The sequence below is a fragment of the Amblyomma mixtum genome, chromosome 9 (assembly GCF_055824585.1).
Source record: "Amblyomma mixtum isolate Tamu chromosome 9, ASM5582458v1, whole genome shotgun sequence".
Taxonomy (NCBI): Eukaryota; Metazoa; Arthropoda; class Arachnida; order Ixodida; family Ixodidae; genus Amblyomma; species Amblyomma mixtum.
This window is the reverse complement of record NC_143020.1, coordinates 25,524,684-25,543,679: the sequence shown is the minus strand read 5'-3', so window position 1 is coordinate 25,543,679 and position 18,996 is coordinate 25,524,684. Positions and strand designations below refer to the sequence as shown.

Below are 18,996 nucleotides of genomic sequence, written 5' to 3'. Positions count from 1 at the left end.
ATGCATGGAAGGCATGTAATGTCTGCATTTTCGCTAATCCAGTGCACGTATGTATGTTCGACAGTCCGTGTACTTTTCGCCTTGGTATCAATAAAGAGCGAGCATGTATTCTGTGTGCTGCTGTCGTTTCGAGAAGTAGCCTCGGGCTAACGAATGATAGGTAGTACCTTTTCAAGGACTGAGCCCCTTAATTCATCTGGATCGCCGTTTACTTTCTCTAGTAAACACCCCTCTCGTGAAGTCTCTCTCGTAGTCACCCCTCTCGTAGTCGTAAACACACCCCTCTAACTTACTCTAAAGAAGAATATACAAATAAAAATTCATTTGAAACTTTAAAGTGCAAAGTACTGGTTGTAGGTAACAAGGCATATTAGGCCACCCGTCAAATGCTTCCCTTAAACAGACAGCTCAATGGGAAGGTGAAATGTTTCCGATCATTTTTTTTTTGTTTAGTTGCCATGCATACAGGAAGTTGTAAATAATGTCAGTTACATGTGCTTACAATGGCAAGGCAAGTCACTTTGTAAGAACTTAGCATGACCGCTTTCTGCACAGGTAGCTCGAGTGCAGTTCAAGGCCAGAGCGAGCTATTTAGCGTATGGCTAGCTGTGTGCTGTGTTCCACATGTATGTCCAAATACAAGAGCAATGAAATGCAACCACCAGCAATGCTCTGACAACTGTTTGTATGTCTTTTTCATTGTACACTACAAAAGGCCGCATAATTGTGAGTCAAAAGAAGCACCCCATTTCTCCGATTTATTTGCGAGCCCGCAAACAGATCAAAGACCGCATGGAGCACTCTGCGACTGGAAGAGTAAAAGTCAAAGTAAACACTGGCAGATTCATTTGTTACAATGCAAAATAAAGGGGGCACAAAAGGGAACAGAAATGCTACAGCAGCAAGTGTTGCCAGAAAGCACTCTAGAATTGCACAGCACATTTTGCATACTGAAATCATTCTGCTGTATTGATGTAATAGGTGATTTAACAGGTGAATAGTACTGCTGCTGAGATAGGCCATGTTGAAGACATTTGCCAGCGAATGCTTTCCAGCGAAGGAAGGTAAGCATTCATGTTGTCAGCAACATGGGCTAGATGTCAGCCACAAACTAGGCAGGGGGTTCGCAACCGCCTGCCTAGTTTGTGGCTTTCACTGTGAGTATGCTGCACTTTTTAAAAGATAACTGGAAAACCCTCTGCACCTGCGGTAACTGTCCTATACCTGCCTAGTTTGAATGGCAGGTAGGAATTTAGAAAGGATTTTTTGTTATATTTATCATAAAGATCATGTTTTCAAAATGAATAAGGGAAGTTTCTATAGTTGGAAACAACTCAAGTATCACAACACAGCTCTGCCCACATTGAGCTCCACCAAACAGAATTCCTCCTTGACTAAAAGGTGACCATTGTTAAAGCTTTCCTTGTTAAAGAAGGTAATCGTGACATGAAAGTACACACTCAACAGTTGTAATGTCTCTGGCTAGTTTGATACAGTCAAGCATTGAACACCTGATTTTGTTCTCATGTTGAAATTGGTCAGCAGAACAATTCAGGATGCCGCCGACCTTGACCAGTGTTACCAAGTGCTGTTTTTTAAAGTTCTGCCCTGCTAAAAAGTAGGGTCCTGGGTTTCTGTGAAGTGCACTATTGGGCTACTTGGTGCATTGTGCCAAGAAAGTGCCCTCCACTTGTATTGCACGCTGCATGATTACAAGGAAAACCCATGCTCTAACCTTTGAATGCTAGATTTTGACTTAAGTACAGCACTGCAAATGAGGGTGCCCGAAGCCAAACAAAGATGCGATAGAAAACAGTGGTAGCCCGCAAGCAGTTCTGCTTGAATAGCAGATTTTGGATCTGTAAGCATGACAACATGCTGAGATGGAGAAGACATTAGCTTCCATAAGGTCACCTCAGTGGCAACATTTTCAGCCACAGTGGAGGATATGGCTCGAGTTAGACGGACAGACCAGGCAGTATTCATGACCAGGTGACCTTTTCCACAGAACCATCAGTGAAAACTTGGAGATGGCAAGCATATTGACCAAGTCGGCATGGATCTACTGGGCCCATTCCCTGTATCATCGGCCAGCAATAAGTGGATAATTGTTGCGACAGACTACCTGACACGCTATGCGGAAACCAAGGCGGTGCCATGTGGCACATCGTCTGAAGTAGCACAGTTCTTCATGCACTGCATTGTTTTATGACACGGCACCCCGTCCTACGTAATCACCAATCGAGGAACGGCTTTCACAGTGCCGCTCATGCACGAGGTGTTCAAGTTGAGTCATGAGCCATCGCAAGACTACTGCCTACCACCCACAGTCAAATGAGCTCACCAAGCGACTCTACAAAACTATAGCAGATATGCTCGCAATGTACCTAGACGTCCAGCATAAAACTTGGGACGAGATCCTCCCATACGTGACTGTTGCGTACAATACGGCAGTACAGGAAACAGCTCACTTTATTCCATTTTGGCTCTCAGGCACTGAAGTGTAGCAAGCAGCGGAGATGGTGCTGGGGTAAGCGACTTATCAAGGCCGGCCGCAGTGATGAGAGCTGACGCTGCACCGGCCGCAGCATAGTCAGTGAAAGCAAAGTCGGAGTCTGAGACGGCATGGCCACAATTGGCTGGAAGAGATGCTGCAGCCGCCGCCGGCTGCTGTGGATGCGACGAACGGTGGTGTCTCGATGCCTCGCGGAGAACAGGAGCTACTGTGGTTGTCTCGGCTGTCATGGTGGCACAGGCATTGTTTGCAGCGTCCGATGTATAGCCAGTGGTGTGGCGCGATTTAAGCAGGTTGTTGGCGCAACTGGGCAGCGTTGAGGGTGCGTGTGGCTGGCGGCAGGAGGCAGAGGGGGCTGCGCCGGAAGGCAGGGACGGAGCTGCCAACGAACTGTGTGGGGAAGGCGATGGGGATCCACAGGTCGAAGAGCCAGTCAAAGAGATGGGGCGCTCGGTGAGTGGTACCTCAGCCGGCAGTAGCGTGAGTACTCACAGGAGTGTGCGAGGAAGGCTGAACTGGAGCTGCTGTCGGACAGATGCTTGCAGCCTTATTTGTGTCCGTTGCCACACTATGCGGCGGAGTGCTGGCAGCGAGGTGGTGGAGTGGAACACCGTATAAACGGAAAAATGCTTCCTTCAGTCCATTGAACAGGTGGCCGTCCGACGGTGGAAGGTTGAGCTGGTCAAAGATGTTGGTGGGTAGCTTCCACTCGACGAGGAGGAACCGCCAAATCTGGGACGACACACCGTTCACGTATAGCTGGGCCTCCACTTGTGCGAAGCATACAACGGGGCTGTGCAGGCAGAGTGGCCACAGCTGCACTCAGGACAGGTCGCGGGGCAGGATCGGGTGCCACTCATCTTGTGGTAGGCCCGTGGCGAGGCAGGAACTCGGAGGTACAGCTGCAGTGCGCTGGTTGAGAGGGCGTTCAGGCTGTCCTGGGTCACCAACTATGTGGCACACAGTGGTACCAGATGCGGTGCGGCCACGTTTATTCTTGGTGATGCCGTTCTATGGATGAAGGCAGTTTGTGCAAGCCTTGAAAAGCTGAAGATGATGGCTGCCATTTGAGCCGGGTGCATAACCTGTTCTGTTCTGCTCATGCTCGCCAAGCTCTTCTTTGTAGCGCAAGCAGAAGCGGTGGCGCTACAATCTTGACGTCAGTAAATGGTGCGCAGCATAATTTGTTGCAGTGACAAAGAACGACACACACAGCATGATAACAGACAACACACATTGTGTATTCTTCACCTTAACTTTGGTAAATGGTTTACTGCTGAATTTTTATGGCAGCAGAACACGAACTAAAATAAAGTAAAAGAATTGCACACTTAGCACAAAAATGTGTGTGTGTCATCCATTTTCTTTCCGTGCCTGTCTTCCTCAACATAAAAATTAAGCATTGCACCACTTAACAAAGTTAAAATGAAAAATGCACAGTGTGCATTGTCTGTTATCATGCTGCATGTGTCTTTTGTCAATGCGACAAATTATGCAGTGCGTAACTTGCTGAAGTATACATTTAATGCAGCCTTGCACTCGGCACATTGTCGTGCACATTTTTGCTTAACGTGTGGCCACGTTTCGCCTTCTTGCTTGTTGCTGTTTTGGGTGGCCGACCAGCAGGGACACGCCTTGAACCTCTTGTGAGTCCAGGTCGCCGGCGTGCCAGGCTCGTTGGCTGAACCTTTATCCTTCTGCCACTTCGCCTGTCCACTCTCGCTGCTGCCTTGAGCCGAAGCATCAGTGCATAGGCCCCGCTGCTGGTACTGACGCTTCTCACTCTAGCAGCTAAGTCTTTCACGAGTGACAAATAAGAAGGGCTCCAGTCGGCTAAGAGAGAGAGAGAGAGAGAAAAGGACGGAAAGGCAGGGAGGTTAACCAGGCGATGCCCAGTTGGCTACCCTACACTTGGGGAGGGGAACAAAGGGGAAGAAAGGAAAAAGAGCGGCAAGGAAATTAGTTGTCGGCTAGAGCGTGGACCTTGCGTATGGCCTGCTCCAGGGCCTCACATGCTTCTTCACGTTCCTGCATGATATTTGAATAGAAGTGAATACTCACTCAGTGCTTAATACATTTTTACCTGTACAACAAGGGACATTACCACAAAGTGCTGCCTTTGTGAAGCACCTATATATCTGTACAGAATGCACCTAGCATTTTAAAAATGCTGATGGTGAATTTTTGCGGCACAAGGGCATCTGTGGCCAAAGAACGCCAAGGCATAAGCCGTTTTCATCTTGTCAAAGTGGGGTCAAAGACCCATTTTCCAAGCATTTCACCCTAAAGAAGCCCTTCACTATGGCGTCCCTCATAGCCTGAGTCGCTTTGGGACGTTAAACCCCTTGAAACCACACCGAAACCAAACCGAAGAAGCCGGGCACCAGGCCAGGGGGAAGCTTGTACGCACTGTATCATTAGTGACTACCTGATGGCACTGGGGTTTGAACCGCGCACCTCTCGCATGTGAGGCGGATGCTCAAACCACTAGGCCACTACTTCAGTATCATTTTCAAGCATGCAAGCCTTCCCATCATAGCATTTCTCATGTCTCACTTGCCATATTTGATGCAAGCATTGAATGAGATGTAAAAAAGTACCCCAATATACCTCATGAGTTGTGCTGCATGAAGCCACTCCTGATAAAAGCTATCTTGTGGTGCTTCTGGTGCCTCGTAGTGGTCTTGCTCGACCTCCATCAGAAGTTGGCCACTGGAGGCGCACACTTGGCTTCTCTGGCTGTAGGTGTGGTCATCTGTTGCTGTGAGAGGAGGAGGGGGCATTTCTGCTTGCTGGGTTGGTTGGAGGGGTTCAAAGAAGGCTCGTGGAGGGCATCTGTCCCCAAGTGCTAGCTGTGCTAGAAGAATGCAGTCTGCAGTTGTCAGCTGTGGGCTGTTTGGAAAAAGGCCACCAAAGGCCTTCTGCACAACTGCTTGATGCTTGCAGAAGGCACCTTGGTTGCCTGCCCAACAGCTGCAAAGACCAACATCAGTGCGCACTTCATAGTGGTGCGTCCCAGAAGAACTTGGAACAGAGAAGACATTCTCTCCTTTTGGAGTGATGTCTTCTTTTGGTACTTCTGGCATGGTTTTTAGCAGCTGCTCACAACTGGTTGGGTGTTTTCCTGCCCTTTGATGGGCATGCCGGAGAAATTTCATCTCAAAGTATTTTTCCCATGTTGTCGTTATACTTTCAACAAGGGCCACAGCATTGTATGCCTTGGTCATGCTGAGGACTATGTCTTTAAGTATCCTAATAGAGGCCTCCGAGTAATTGTTCGTATTGTGCCCTCTTGTGACAATGCCCTGCCGATGGAAAAGCACCCACTCCTCTTCCTGGTCAAGGAACTTGTACACTCGCTTGATGTAGCCCTGGTGGCAAATGGTCAGAAGTGCTTCTTTGGCTGCCTCCAGTTCATCCTTGCTGACTGCATAGAGAACCTGAAATCGAATTGCGAATAATTATAACTTGCCATGTTGAAGAGGTCAACTTTGCATCATCATCATCATCAGCCTGACTATGGCCACTGCATGACAAAGGCCTCTTCCATATTTCTCCTATTAACCCTGTCCTGTGCCAGCTACGGCAACCCTACCCCTGCGAACATGGATATAAAGTCTGTATATCTATATACTATGCAAGTGCCAATTGAATCTTACTGCAGCACACCATCACTGTACATCCCATGAGAACAGGTGCTGTGTGGCTCCTTGTTAGTGTGCATGTTTGATCTGTATAGTCAGGATGTACTCACAGCCAAGGACTGGCTGTGAAAAGTAATTTTTGGCCCACATGGTATCCACACTTCATCGCCTAAGTGCATGTCAAATGGACACTGAGGACACTTTCAAGTTACCTTAAAGTGATAGATTACTACTCTGCAATCACTAAGGGTGTGCTTTCTCAGAACATGTCCTAAGAAGATACCCTCAAAGTACCTTTACTATGTTAACTGTTGACCGCCCAGTGCGGGTAGATAGTCTGTTAAATTTGGAAATCTTTGTAAGCCCGCTGCAATGCCAGTAAGGATAAGGTGTGGAACACGGTATTTCTTAGAAATTGCTTGCGTTCTCCACGCTTCTTGAAGTGGTCAAACTATCATACCTGCTGTACAAAACATAATGAAGTATGTACTCATCATTGCGCTTTTAATATGGTACGTACAGTAGTGTAGGAGTTAAAGAAAGAAAGTAAAAGAAAAAAAATGACATTTACTGGACTTTGTGAAAACATTTTTATGGACTGGCTTTTAATGAAATGGTAAGCTGTGGCAGAAGGGGGGGGGGGGGTATTATGCAGAGTGCTGTCATGGTGCTAGACCAGTGTTGTGAGTTATGGGGGATGTGCAAGGGTCAATCTGCTTGTATAATGCACGATATGAAAGCGTCAGCGCACAACCAGACGAGAACTATGAAGAAAGACAGGAAAATGCGATTGCTCATGTGCTTCTGTCTTCCTTCACCATCCTTGTCTGGTTGTGCGCTGAAACTTCCATGTCATGTCATACCAACATGCCCAAACTGCAACGTTACTGTATTATGCATGTGCGCTAATCCAGTGTGCACAAGTGACCTATCAGCATGTTGAAAATTGCAGAAACAGACTCTTGCACAGCTAGCGCTGTAAAATGTGACGTTGAGAGAAATAAGGTAACCTACCATGCCTCAGACTGTAAGCAGTGGTGCAATCACATATGAAACTGTCGGTCATCTTTTGTGTTGCTGGCGTATACATAGGGGGTTGGGCTTTTCAGCTTTTATTTTTTATAAATTCGGCGGACCTTTTTCAGCTGTTATTTCAGAATGGAAAATTCTTTTATTTCTTTGGCAAGTATAATTTCCGACGAATAAAATACTGACTTTCTTCGGTGGCTTATTGTAGCAATTCTGCCTGATCAAAAGCAGTCATGGGCAGTATCGAAGATACATGTATCTTCGATACTATCTTTTGATACATTTTGTGTATCGGTATTAGGTATCGCGTGCTGAAAACTAGAGTATCGGAGTATCGGTATCGAAAATACATTTTTAGTGTATCGTTTATTTTACGATACTCGATACAAAAAAAAACCCTGTAAAAGCGCTTGCTCAGGCGGTAGTACAAGACGGGCAGCAGCACCTTCTCTGCTTTTTAGCTAACTCCCAAGCTACCACTTCTGGATCAGCGTTTCTCGGAGTTTGGAATGGATTCACCCGCAGGTTTGACCATCTTTTGAAGATGAAACCGAGTGCAGAAGAGGCAACAGTTGCTGCTGTTCTACACCCCTATTTCAAATTGCGGTGGTTGCCAGCAGAAATGAAAGACTTCCGCTGTCATGCTCAGAAGCTTACAGAAGAAGCTGTTGTCGACTATGTCAGCACAACACAAGCCGCGCATTCTTCCGCACACGAGGCAGTGGGATCATCGGCGCCAGCAGCATCAAATGCGTCAGCTGACGCATTCTTTTCATTTCAAGAGACAAGCGGTATAACCAGCCGTAGCTCTCAGAAGGCGCTAGTGAAGCTTCAGTTTCTCAATTATTTACAAGATCCTTGAGTTGATGTGGCTATGCTTCATTCTTATCCACTGATAAGAGGCGCCTTCGTCAAGTATAATACTGCGACGTGCTCGTCTGCTCCTGTAGAGAGGCTTTTTTCATTTGCCTCCCTTATAGCGCGCCCACATCGCGGGGCTCTTTCGGACCGGCGGTTCGAGCAAATGTTGTTACTTAAGACCTTCAAGTAAACGTAACGAATACCTTTAGCCCAATAAAAACGTTCAGCCATTTTACTTGTTGTTGTTTTAATTCCAGCTTTTCAAGAATAGTTTCAGCTTCAGAAGTTTGTTATCGCAGTACAGGCAAACTAACTGTTCGGTTCCCAAGCGCACGGAGCTTGCATCATTTAGTTTGATCAAAGGCACAGGCCATCGGGTAATTACTCTATAGTATCGAACCGAAAACAGAAAACGTTTCAGGTTTATTCATATAGCCAAGTGCTCACAGATTGGTTCGTATGAGGAACTTTGGGTTAAATGATTTTTCGCTAGGCTGCTTACGGAAGCGATCACTTCAACATATACCGGGTGTCCGAGCTAAATGTAACCAAACTTTTAAAAAAGGCGAAGTGTCCTAGTCATGCAGTGAAACCAACTCAGGGTTGTTCACAGTCACGTGGCCTAGTCTTGAGTATTTTTTCGGGCTTAAAAGTTAATTAATTAGTTCAGTTTAATTAGCTACCTTTTTAATTATTAACTTCAGGAAAAAAGTGTCAATGCAAAAGTTTTAAATCACCTCGAAAAACCGCTAATAGTGCTGTTTTCGTCATGTTACGATTTACGTAGCTTCATTTATTGGCCTTAAAATAAAGTTATCACGTGACCAGCTGTTCGCCCACTTCTCTGCCCCAATGCGCACCCAAAGTCTCATCGAGGAGAGGACTTCAGAAAAAACGAATTTTATTCTTTAAGGCGCGTCTTGGGACGTTGAAGTGGCACAGTTGTCATGTGGAAGCTTTTTCTTATTGGGCGGGGTATTGTTAAAGGCCGGTAAAAAAACTACTTTACGTAAATATTACTTTGCTGCAAATGTATCAGTAAGCTGTTTCTCGAAGCGATCTACAACTTTTCCATTGACACTTTGTTCCTACAACTTTTCCATTTACACTTTGTTCCTGAAGTCAACAAATAAAAACTTAGTTAATTAAGCTTAACTAATTAGTCAACCTTGAAGAATGAAAAAAATACTGCGGACTAGTTCACGCGACTCTAAACAACTCTCATTTGGTTTTCAGACGGCTAGGACACCCCGTGTTTTTTAAAAGCTTGGTTACATTTAGCTGGGACACCTGGTATATGGCTTTAGTCCAAACTAAAGTTCTAACAAGGCCAACTGCGCAGACAGCGGAGCTTCAACAGATCCATGCGGTCGGATTCATTTATAAGTCCTTTCAGGAAAAGTGCTCCATAGAAATACACTAAGGGTTACAGAAACCACGCGTACATTTCCAAAGTTCTCCAATTATATTACCGGACTTATTAGACAGTGATCTCAGTTATGTAAACTTTGTTAGTCGTAATATAACCTGTATTATATTTGATATTTTAGTGATGTATTGAAGTATCGAAGATACAGTATCGAGTATCTGTACCGAAAATTGATTTCGGTACTGTATCTTGTATCTGTATCGGAGATACAATTTTCAAAGGTATCGAGTATCGTATCGAAGATACTATTTTGAAGTATCTTGCCCAGCCCTGATCAAAAGTTACTTATAGAAACTTGTAGAAAAAATTGCTCCCATCATTAAGAGAGTAACTCAAGTTAAACGAGATTGCCGGCAGACAAAAACGGGGGTGGAAGTTTAATTCTACGAACTAGGTGTTGTGTTATCGTTTGGCTGTTGCGCTGCTGTGAGCGCTAGGGCAGGGCATCATGTGGTCTGTGTGTTGATGGCAGCTACGGAACTGTCGTTAAGTCGTCACAGTAGCCACCTTTCCATGAAGCCCATGCACAGTTTCATGTTAGTGTTCGACATACAGTTGGTTCGCTACCTAACTGACTAACTTCTCTGGGCAGGTGATGATAGCGAACAAAGAGTGCTTAGCCAGAAGGTGGTGGGGAGGTGATGCTTCCTGGTCTGCAGAGGCATGTAAGCTAGAGGAGCAATACCTCAAATTTCAAAACTTCGCTGCTGAGATTGGTGTACTTTTATCTTTTCTTTTTCTTGTTTAAATTGAAAAGTCCACCTCCAAGTATACATTATTTGCCAAACAGACTGCATGGCTTAATGGGAATAAGCTCTTTAAAGAAAGGGAATAACTAGAGTTGAACTAATTGTTGAGGAAAAAATCTGCCGAGTCACCTGCACCGGTGCCTTATCGAGCACTGCGCGGAATGCTTCGCTTGCCGCGCAGTCTTATCAAAACCAGTGCGTCACGCGTCGTCGGCGTCGTCTGCACCGGCGCGAATTTTTTCAAACGCCGCGCCTATGATACCGGAAGCGCTTTGGGCTACCATCGTCATCAGCACCCATGACCCATGTTTGTTTACATTTACAAACGTTGGACTGTGAACGTTGAGCGTGTCTGTTTCGTTTGTGTGTGCTGGTGTTTCGATGGGCGCTGTGTGCTTGTTTTCGACACGTTAACAGCGCTGCCTTTTTTTTAGAAGTGCCGTGATAAACGAGGCTAGCTATGCAGAAGCTAGAATGTTTTCGACGTTTCGCAAGGGAATGGCGGCTTGCACTGCAGCCGTTGTAAAAGTACGCGTACGTACAGTGTCCGTGGCAGACGAATGACAATGTTGAAGGATATTCTCTTACGGTTTGTAACTCTTGTCGAGGTAAAGCTGATTGGAGTCAACGTAAGTGCGGTCAGTCGACGTATACCATGAATGTAATCGTGAAGTTAGGGCACTGACGCCTATTGCGATGTGTGCGGACGGAAAACGGAGTGCATCCCACTGCCAAGGTGAGTATAGCGTACAGCTGCTGGAAAATAAGACGCTTCGTATGCGATGCATTTTCTGTAGCTGCGGAGATTGTAGTTCACAGCGAGCAAATAAACAACTTTAAAGAGCAACGCGATCTCCTAAGCACCGTAGTGTTGTGTGACGGTGCGATTGACGATCAGTAACAAACGCAAACGAACTGCCGGTTTGTATGGAAAGGCATCTGCCTCTCCAGGACTTGCCTTGGTAGAAATAATCTTAATAGCTTATAATGACCACACCCAGTGCGATTTCTAAATACTAACCCGATTTAAGGCAGTCCCATCGTTCGATGTTATTCGAGATGTGTACTAATAATTAGCAGCCCCCTCACTCTGCTGTTTACTTTCACCCTGAGGGTACTATAGTAAAAAAAAAAGCTATTGGCATTGCCGCAGGCTATCATCTAATCGATTGATTCTTGGCCCAGTAGGATTACTAGGCATGCAAAACATGCTGATCAATGACTATAAGGTGTATGAAACCATGATGGAAATTACGAAAAGCTTCGACTTATTGACGCTTAATCACTGTAATCATAAGTGCTTACTTTACCTCCGCCACTTGGCACAAAACGAGGAGTCAAAACTCGAAAAATTGACAGTGTTGGAAAGACAGCATTGACGGGGAACTGAAGAATGTCATATCACTGTTGAAGTTCCTTTAATTCGAACACTTACCATAGTGCATAATTTTGGCAGGCTTTGTACTATAAAAAGCCATATAGGCTATTTTCATTCAGCAACCTGAGCAGACTCCAGCTGTTATTATCGTCGGTCAGCCACTTGAAGAGCTCTTCCTCCTTTCTGGCTGTAAGTTGCACTTCCTGTAATGTACAAGTCCTCGAAGCCCTTGTCCTTGCACAGGTCTACAGCAGGTGGCTAATATCCACCTCTGCGGGTGGCATGGAACACTTTGGGCTAGTGCTGGGTCCTGTGTTGTCTTCAGAACTCCATCGGCATGTCGCTGACAGGGGAAGTGCGGCCCCAGCCCTTATCCTTCTGAGGGGCACTTGTCCGATTATGTATGTGAGAGAGGGAGAAAGTACATGCGGGAATCCTGTGTTTTTTCTTAAAAGAGATGTTAAGATGGGAATAGCTGAGCGCGCATCAAAAAATTGCACCTTAAGGGTATGATGCAATTGCATTAATGGGTTAACGCTAATATATGTGCAGTTGATCATTCCCTACTTTACATTCATAGATTCCTGGGGGTCCTATACCACTCCTGGTGGTTTAGTAAAACGAGCTTTTGGGAAAATTGGTTGCTTAGCTTGGACATAACTGCAGCACAAAAAAAGGCAACCACATAGGGAAGAAAACACTCGAGACACGGCAAACAGCCCTGCAATGGCACGTGCTGTCGCCGGTGGCGCTTGGGCGACCCAGGCTGCTCTTCCCAAGCAACTAGTCATTAATTTAACTGCCACCTGCAGTGTGTGCTCACAATTGAATGGGCCAGTTGTGATGACACCACGAGGTCATGTGATCCAGGTGGCCCACACAGGCTGCTTCTCCGGGGGTTTTTCACTTGCAATGCCGCCGCCTGATTTTGGCAGGCAGGGGATCCATTAGTGTTCCGGACTTGGTGTATGATTGTGTCTGCTGTCCTCTGTGAACATTCTCAGCACCTTCAGCTGTACCCACCCACGATGCCTTCTTTTGTCCACTGTATCCGGATGCGTTTTTTGTTTGCTTATTGAGAGCATGTATCGCCCAAGTTACGCTTAGTGCCCTTGTCACTCTATTTAGTTGTTTTAAGGCCACTAGGAGTCTGTGTAAATATGACCTTCTGTTATACACACTATGTCATTTATGGCCTCCATAGCATCGCATGCTGTGTATGGCTCCATGACAAGTGGGTCGGTGGCCCGATATGTATCTATGATGTATGTTTGGCTCTGTGTGTCGGGCTGGTAGCTGCTGTTCTATCGCCCTCTTCTTTGACCAAACACATCCTTATATGCTATGCATGTTCCCGGACATACACCGACCAGGGTTCGAGTTGTTGGCTTCTCTTTGTGACAAGACTTAATTGTCTTGTTTGTGGTTATCGCCATGTATTCCCATGGAGGGGGCGTCTGCCATCATCACTGTTTGAACTGTCTCCTCATTGTACGGAGACGCTATGGGTATAACATACTTTCACTTTAGATTTCTTGCTGCCTCTAGCTGTTCAATTAGTTCAGCCAATGTGTTAAGGCTTGCATGTTTCTGAAGAATTTGGATGGTGTATGTTTTGGCAAGGCCATGATAGCTTGCATTACATATTGTTTCCAATGCCACCCACTGTCCCCTTAGTCATTATAACTGAGCCTGATATAGTAGACAGGGTTGAAGCACCGATCGTACAAAACATCTGGCCATCTCTGTTCAGGCTCCTGCTCCACAAGGTTATATATGTTTGATCAGGTGTACAAAAGTTGCTGTTGCTATTTACGTGTTATGGCACCATTGTGTTCCTTTCCCATACTTATGATTGTCTAGTCCAAGGACTCTCAGCACATCTGCCTCTTGTGATGCCTCATTTCGAACTCTTTTAGTTGCCAATTGCTGTCTTTAATTTTTGTCAGCCGCATGAATGTAGCTTGACTTTTGTTTGTGGTGGCTTCCAGGCCTGCTTAGCAGGCATACTCTTTTAGTTGCCAATTGCTGTCTTTAATTTTTGTCAGCCGCATGAATGTAGCTTGACTTTTGTTTGTGGTGGCTTCCAGGCCTGCTTAGCAGGCATACTCTTCCCGTGTCTTTAAGGCTTCTTGTACGTGCAGGTTTTGTCTCTCAAGCTGGTTATTATCATCATCAGCTTGACTACGCCAACTGCAGGGAAAAGGCCTCTCCCATGTCTCTCCAATTATCCCTGTGCTTCGCCAGTTGCAGCCACCGTATTCCCGCAAATTTTTTAATTTCATTCACCCACCTAACTTTCTGCCGCCCCCTGCTACGCTTGCCCTCTCTTGGAATCCACTCCGTTACCCTTAAGGATCACCGGTTATCTTGCCTTCGCATTAAATGCCCTGCCCAAGTTCATTTCTTCCTCTTGATTTCGACTAGGATGTCATTAACCCGCGTTTGTTCTCTCGCCCACTCCGCCCGCTTCCGAACTCATAGCGTTACGCCTATCATTTTTCTTCCGTAGCTTTAAGCTGGACCCTCTTTGTTAGCCTCCACGTTTCTGCCCCATAGGTGAGTACCGGTAAGTAAAACAGCGCTAGACACGGGACGAAGGAAGAACAACACAGCACAAGGCGCTTCATCCCTTGTCTAGCGCTGTTTTACTTACATATGATGTACCAACTTGCCCAAGCCTCCGCCTTAACAGAGTACCGGTAAGATACAGCTGTTGTATACTTTTCTCTTGAGGGATATTGGTAAACTGCCATTCATGATCTGAGAGAACCTGCCATATGTGCTCCAACCCATTCTTATTCTTCTAGTTATTTCCCTCTCATGATCCGGATCAGCTGTATACTGTACCTGCCCTAAATAGACATATTCTCTTACTACTTCCAGCACCTAGCTACCAATTGCGAACTGCTGTTCTCTTGCTAGACTGTTGAATATTACTTTGGTATTCTGCATGTTAATTTTTAGCCCCACTATTCTGCTCTGCCTGTCTAATTCATTGACCATGCTTCACAGTTCATGTCCTGATTGACTTAGCAAGGCAATGTCATCAGCGAATCGCAGATTACTTAGGTATTCTGCATTAACTCTTATCCCCACCTGTTCCCATTCTAGGCCCCAGAATACCTGCTGTAAACAGACAGTGAATAGCATAGGCGAGATCGTGTCTCCCTGCCTGACACCTTTCCGTATTGGAATTTTATTGCTGACTTTATGGAGAACTATGGTAGCTGTGCAATCGTTATAAATTATATCTCCCAATATTTTCACATAACCCTCTTCTACACCCTGATTCCGCAATGACTGCTGAGGTTTCTACTGAGTCGAATGCTTTCTCGTAATCAATAAAGGCTATATGTAGGGGCTGGTTATATTCTGCGCATTTTTATATCACCTGATTGATAGCGTGAATATGGTCTATTGTATATGGTGTATGGTAATTATGAGTGAACCAAACTGTGACATCGTCTGCATAAATCATGAACTGCACCTGTAGCGTTTCAACGTGATATTCAAAAGTAAGAGGTTTAAAACTGAACCTTGTGACACTCCTCTATTTAGTAAAGCTTTTTGAGCTCTATTTGAGGTATATTACCGATTTGTTCTCCATTGAGCCTGATAGAGAATGTCCTGTCCTTAAGCAGGTTATGTACTACTTTGGTGACCTGTAAGATAGGAGAAGACCCACATCTTTCATGGTCTCAAAGATCTTAGCATGTGACACGTTGTCATATGTTTTCACCACTTTTGTAGCTGCCACAGAGCGTACAAGTTGGCTGTAGGGCGATGCAAGTGTGACCTCTTCAACCAGTATAGCCAACCCAATTTCCATGCCTAGGCTTAATAGGAACCACCATGATAGGCACATGGCATTCATCTTTAAACAGATTTTACATATTGTGTCAGCAAGATAGGCCATAATTATTATGTGCTTGTGGGATATTTTGCAGCTTTTGGTATTGGGACCACGGCTGATTGTTTCCAGTCTAGTCTCTTTGACAAACCTCATTTATTATACCCAGAAGGCCATCAGTAGTGTCTCCTCCTAAGTTCTTAAGGACTTATTAAGGAAAATAGACATGTCCTGCTGTAGTTCTCCCACTTGCTTCTTCTGTAGCAGCCAATAACTCTGGTTTCGTAAATGTTGATGTTATCCCTACCTTGTCAACCGTGTCCTTTGTCGGTGGTAGTTCTGGAGACTGTGCAAGCTTAGGAAAGAAAAGGACTGCTGCATGAGCTGTTAACTCCTCTGGCGTGAGCTGCAGGGTGAGCCAAGTACTCTCACAGCAGCATGATCTCTTTGATTTTCTGTCCCCTTTCCATGCCTTTGAAAGTCCTGTTGGTCGTTCCTGTCCCAGACGATAGAAACCATTGCTGCACCTCTTATAAGCCAGTTGCGTTTCACTATGCCATTGCCTGATCCAACACTTGGTTGATGGCTGTCTTTCTTTGAATGCCCTCAGGATGCCGACCAGTGTGTATCTCCGCATGTTTTCAACGTGTCCAAAGTTGTAGAAAGTGAAAATCATGAGTTGTCTGATCTCCGTTCACTGTCGTTATGAGGGGTGTGTTTCTTGAGAACCGTTCGTAAGGTGGCCGCAAGAGTATAGGGTTCGAATATCTTGCCGTACACCATCCCAATGCGCTACAAAAACTTTCCTTCAAATCGTCCTCATTTGTGCCAAATTAGAACCTATTCTAGCATGAGTGGTGTCACTACCCTATGCATCCAATTCTGCCTCCAACTGCACTGTACCATGACCCTTCCACCACATCAGATCTGGTGCATGTGTTTGTGGGGTGATTCTGCATTGTAAACTACAGCTTTGTGAGGATAGTGTAAATTTCATCATCTCTTTTTGAGTCATAATTATATCCCCAAGCAGTGTACAGAGTGTTAATGTCTCCACCTGGTAGTATTGGTGCTCCAGGACATGAATGACCAATGCCTTTGACCCATCCAAGACTGGTCACAGTGTTTGTGGGTCGAGTTTGAAGGGGCTTTAATATCAGTGATGATTTGCTTGGCCGCATGAGTACCGCAACTACTTCTTGCTGACTATTGCACAACTTGTTCAAGTCAAGCAGTGTTCGGGGAATGTTGGCCTTAGTGTATACAGCAGCTTTTCCTGGTATTTCTGTCTCTGCTTTTGCTTGTTTATCATGAATGGAAGGGCACTGGTACCGAATATATCCCGCGATAGTACGAGTCGATTCTGTTCTTGCATCGGGAATACAGCTGGCTTTATAATAACTTTGGTTTAATTTCCCCAGCTTTATAGAGAGCCCCCTGCAATTCCATTGTGTAATCTCTTGCTGATTTTTGGTGACATTGCTGACCATGCTGAAAAAACTGTCAGTTGCACAGGGGTTTCTTATGCTGCCTCCCATGCTGTTGTGCTAGTGGCAGGTTTACATTTAGGAACATTCACTGACCTTGCTGCCTTACTGAAGGCAGGCACCTCTTTTTGTCAACCTGAACTTTCCATGTGCCTTTATGCTGTACTGTTACAGTTGTTCGCCTGACTGACAATGCAGAAGTTTGTGTGAAATGCATAGAGAAAAAAATTCTCTAATAAAAGTTGAATTTGAAAAGAGCCGATGCTGACTCAAAGCAGTCCTTTGTATGTGCATTGCTCTTGCTGCTGGAGAGTTGTCACAAAAGATACCTTTTGGGAACTGCGCAGTGAGAGCACCTTCAAACTGCATCTGTGCTACGGCGAAAGGTAAGTGAAATGCAACATTAATGAGTACTGTGTGGAGATATGTTGTCAGCGTCGTCATCAGCTTGACTATGCCCATTGCAGGACAAAGGCCTTTCTTATACCTCTCCAAATATCCCAGTTCTGTTCTATGCTAGCTGCAGCCATCCCATCCAGACAAACTTCCTAATCTCATCTACCCACCTACCTTTCTGCCACTTCCTGTTACATTTAGCTTCTCTTGGAATCCAGCCTGTTACTCTTAATGTACACTGATTATCGTTCCTTCACATTATATGCCCGGCCCCCATCCATTTGTTTTTCTTGGTTTTGACTAGGATGTCATGGACTTGCTTTGTTTCCTGATCCACTTTGCTCTCTTCCTGTCTCTTAACATTACAACTATCATTTTCCTTTCCACAGCTCACTGCATTGTCGTCAATTTAAGTTGAACCTTTTTTTGTTATCCTCCAGATGCAGCTGTTATATATGTTTCTCTCGAGGGATATTCGTAAATTGTCATTCATGATTTTGAGAGTACCTGCCAAATGTACATGACATCATTCTTGTTCTCGTAGTTATTTCACTCTCATGATCTGGATATGCAGTCACTACCTGCCCCAAGTGGATGTATTTCCTTGCCACTTCCAACCATACCTCGGCAAAATCACAACTGCTCACTCAGGCTCACTCACAAGAGTTTGGTCAACCTATGGGCTTACTCTGATTCACACAAGCATAGGCCTGGGCTCTCTCTAACTCATGAACTCAAACTCATTTACACCTCAACTTCTGACTCACCTGAACAGCCACTCATTGCAACTCATGACTCACTGACTCTCGCTATATTTGTGCTCAGTTTAGACTCGCAACTCATCCGAAATCACACACTTATTTCGTCCCATGACTCATCTGAACTCACTCATATTGACTCATGACTCATTTGGGCTCATTCACTGATTTCGACTCAAGACAAACCTGGTCTCACTCATCACAAGTGGCATGCCCCTGAGCCGACCAAGACGCATGACAAGAGACTCCCATGCAGCAACAGTGTGGAACTTGATGGAAGCTTCCGACACATCCTCGCGTGGTTCATCACCACACCTGCAGCCGCGTAAACTAGTAAAGGGGAAGGGACAAAACGCTCTCTGCCTCGCTTCCGTGAAATCCTCTTCTTCGGTAGCCATCAGATGTCACCAAGCCTCCTCACCTTCAAGCATCCTTGGCTGTGGCAGCAAGTAAACATAAATTAGCAAACGAGGAGGGGAAAAAAAAATAGGAACATGATCTCTGATCCTGAGCCCAGACTGATGACTCGGATCATGATCTGAATGTGAGTCTGCTGACCTATGCTTCCAACACCTCGCTGCCTATCGTAAACTACTGTTCCCTTTCAAGGCTATTAAACACTAGTTCCTCTACAGGTGTACCACCGCCTCTGTAAAAAGTAGACAGAAGGGTTTGCTTCTCAGCCATATAATGGAGCCCTTGCGGCACTGCTGAAGATGAAATAGGCTCGAGAGGTGAGCTGAACAAAGGGGTTCTGCTTACTTTGTTGAGGATTAGCTTAGGGGGTGCCATAAGTGCTCCGCTATAGGCTCAAAAATAAAACTCATTGCTTCGTTACTTTTGCCAAGAACGATACATCTAAACAGTGAATATACAATCAAACATTCTGAAATGCAG

The 18,996-nt window shown here is 45.3% G+C and overlaps 1 protein-coding gene and 1 long non-coding RNA gene across 2 annotated transcripts; one reads left to right on the top strand and one right to left on the bottom strand.

Annotated features, from left to right (window-relative positions):
- Window positions 1–3,769: 3,769 nt before the first annotated feature.
- LOC149328546 (uncharacterized) lies at window positions 3,770–6,325 on the bottom strand. The gene is made up of 3 exons (XM_089559015.1): window positions 6,308–6,325; window positions 5,126–5,955; window positions 3,770–4,348 (listed from the first exon to the last, which is right to left on the bottom strand). The coding sequence occupies exons 1-3, from the start codon at window positions 6,323–6,325 to the stop codon at window positions 4,300–4,302; spliced, it is 897 nt and encodes a 298-aa protein (XP_089415141.1). The 3' UTR covers window positions 3,770–4,299.
- Window positions 6,326–10,531: 4,206 nt separating this feature from the next.
- Window positions 10,532–18,545, top strand: LOC149328545 (uncharacterized). The gene is made up of 3 exons (XR_016285856.1): window positions 10,532–10,963; window positions 17,293–17,331; window positions 18,280–18,545. It is a non-coding gene; the product is annotated as an uncharacterized LOC149328545 (long non-coding RNA).
- The last annotated feature ends 451 nt before the right edge of the window (window positions 18,546–18,996 follow it).

Excerpts from the sequence above, each read along its gene's own strand:
- LOC149328546 (XM_089559015.1), bottom strand. Across the intron at positions 4,349-5,125 it reads CATGCAGCACAACTCATGAG|CCGACTGGAGCCCTTCTTAT; the intron begins GTATATTGGGGT and ends TCTCTCTCTTAG.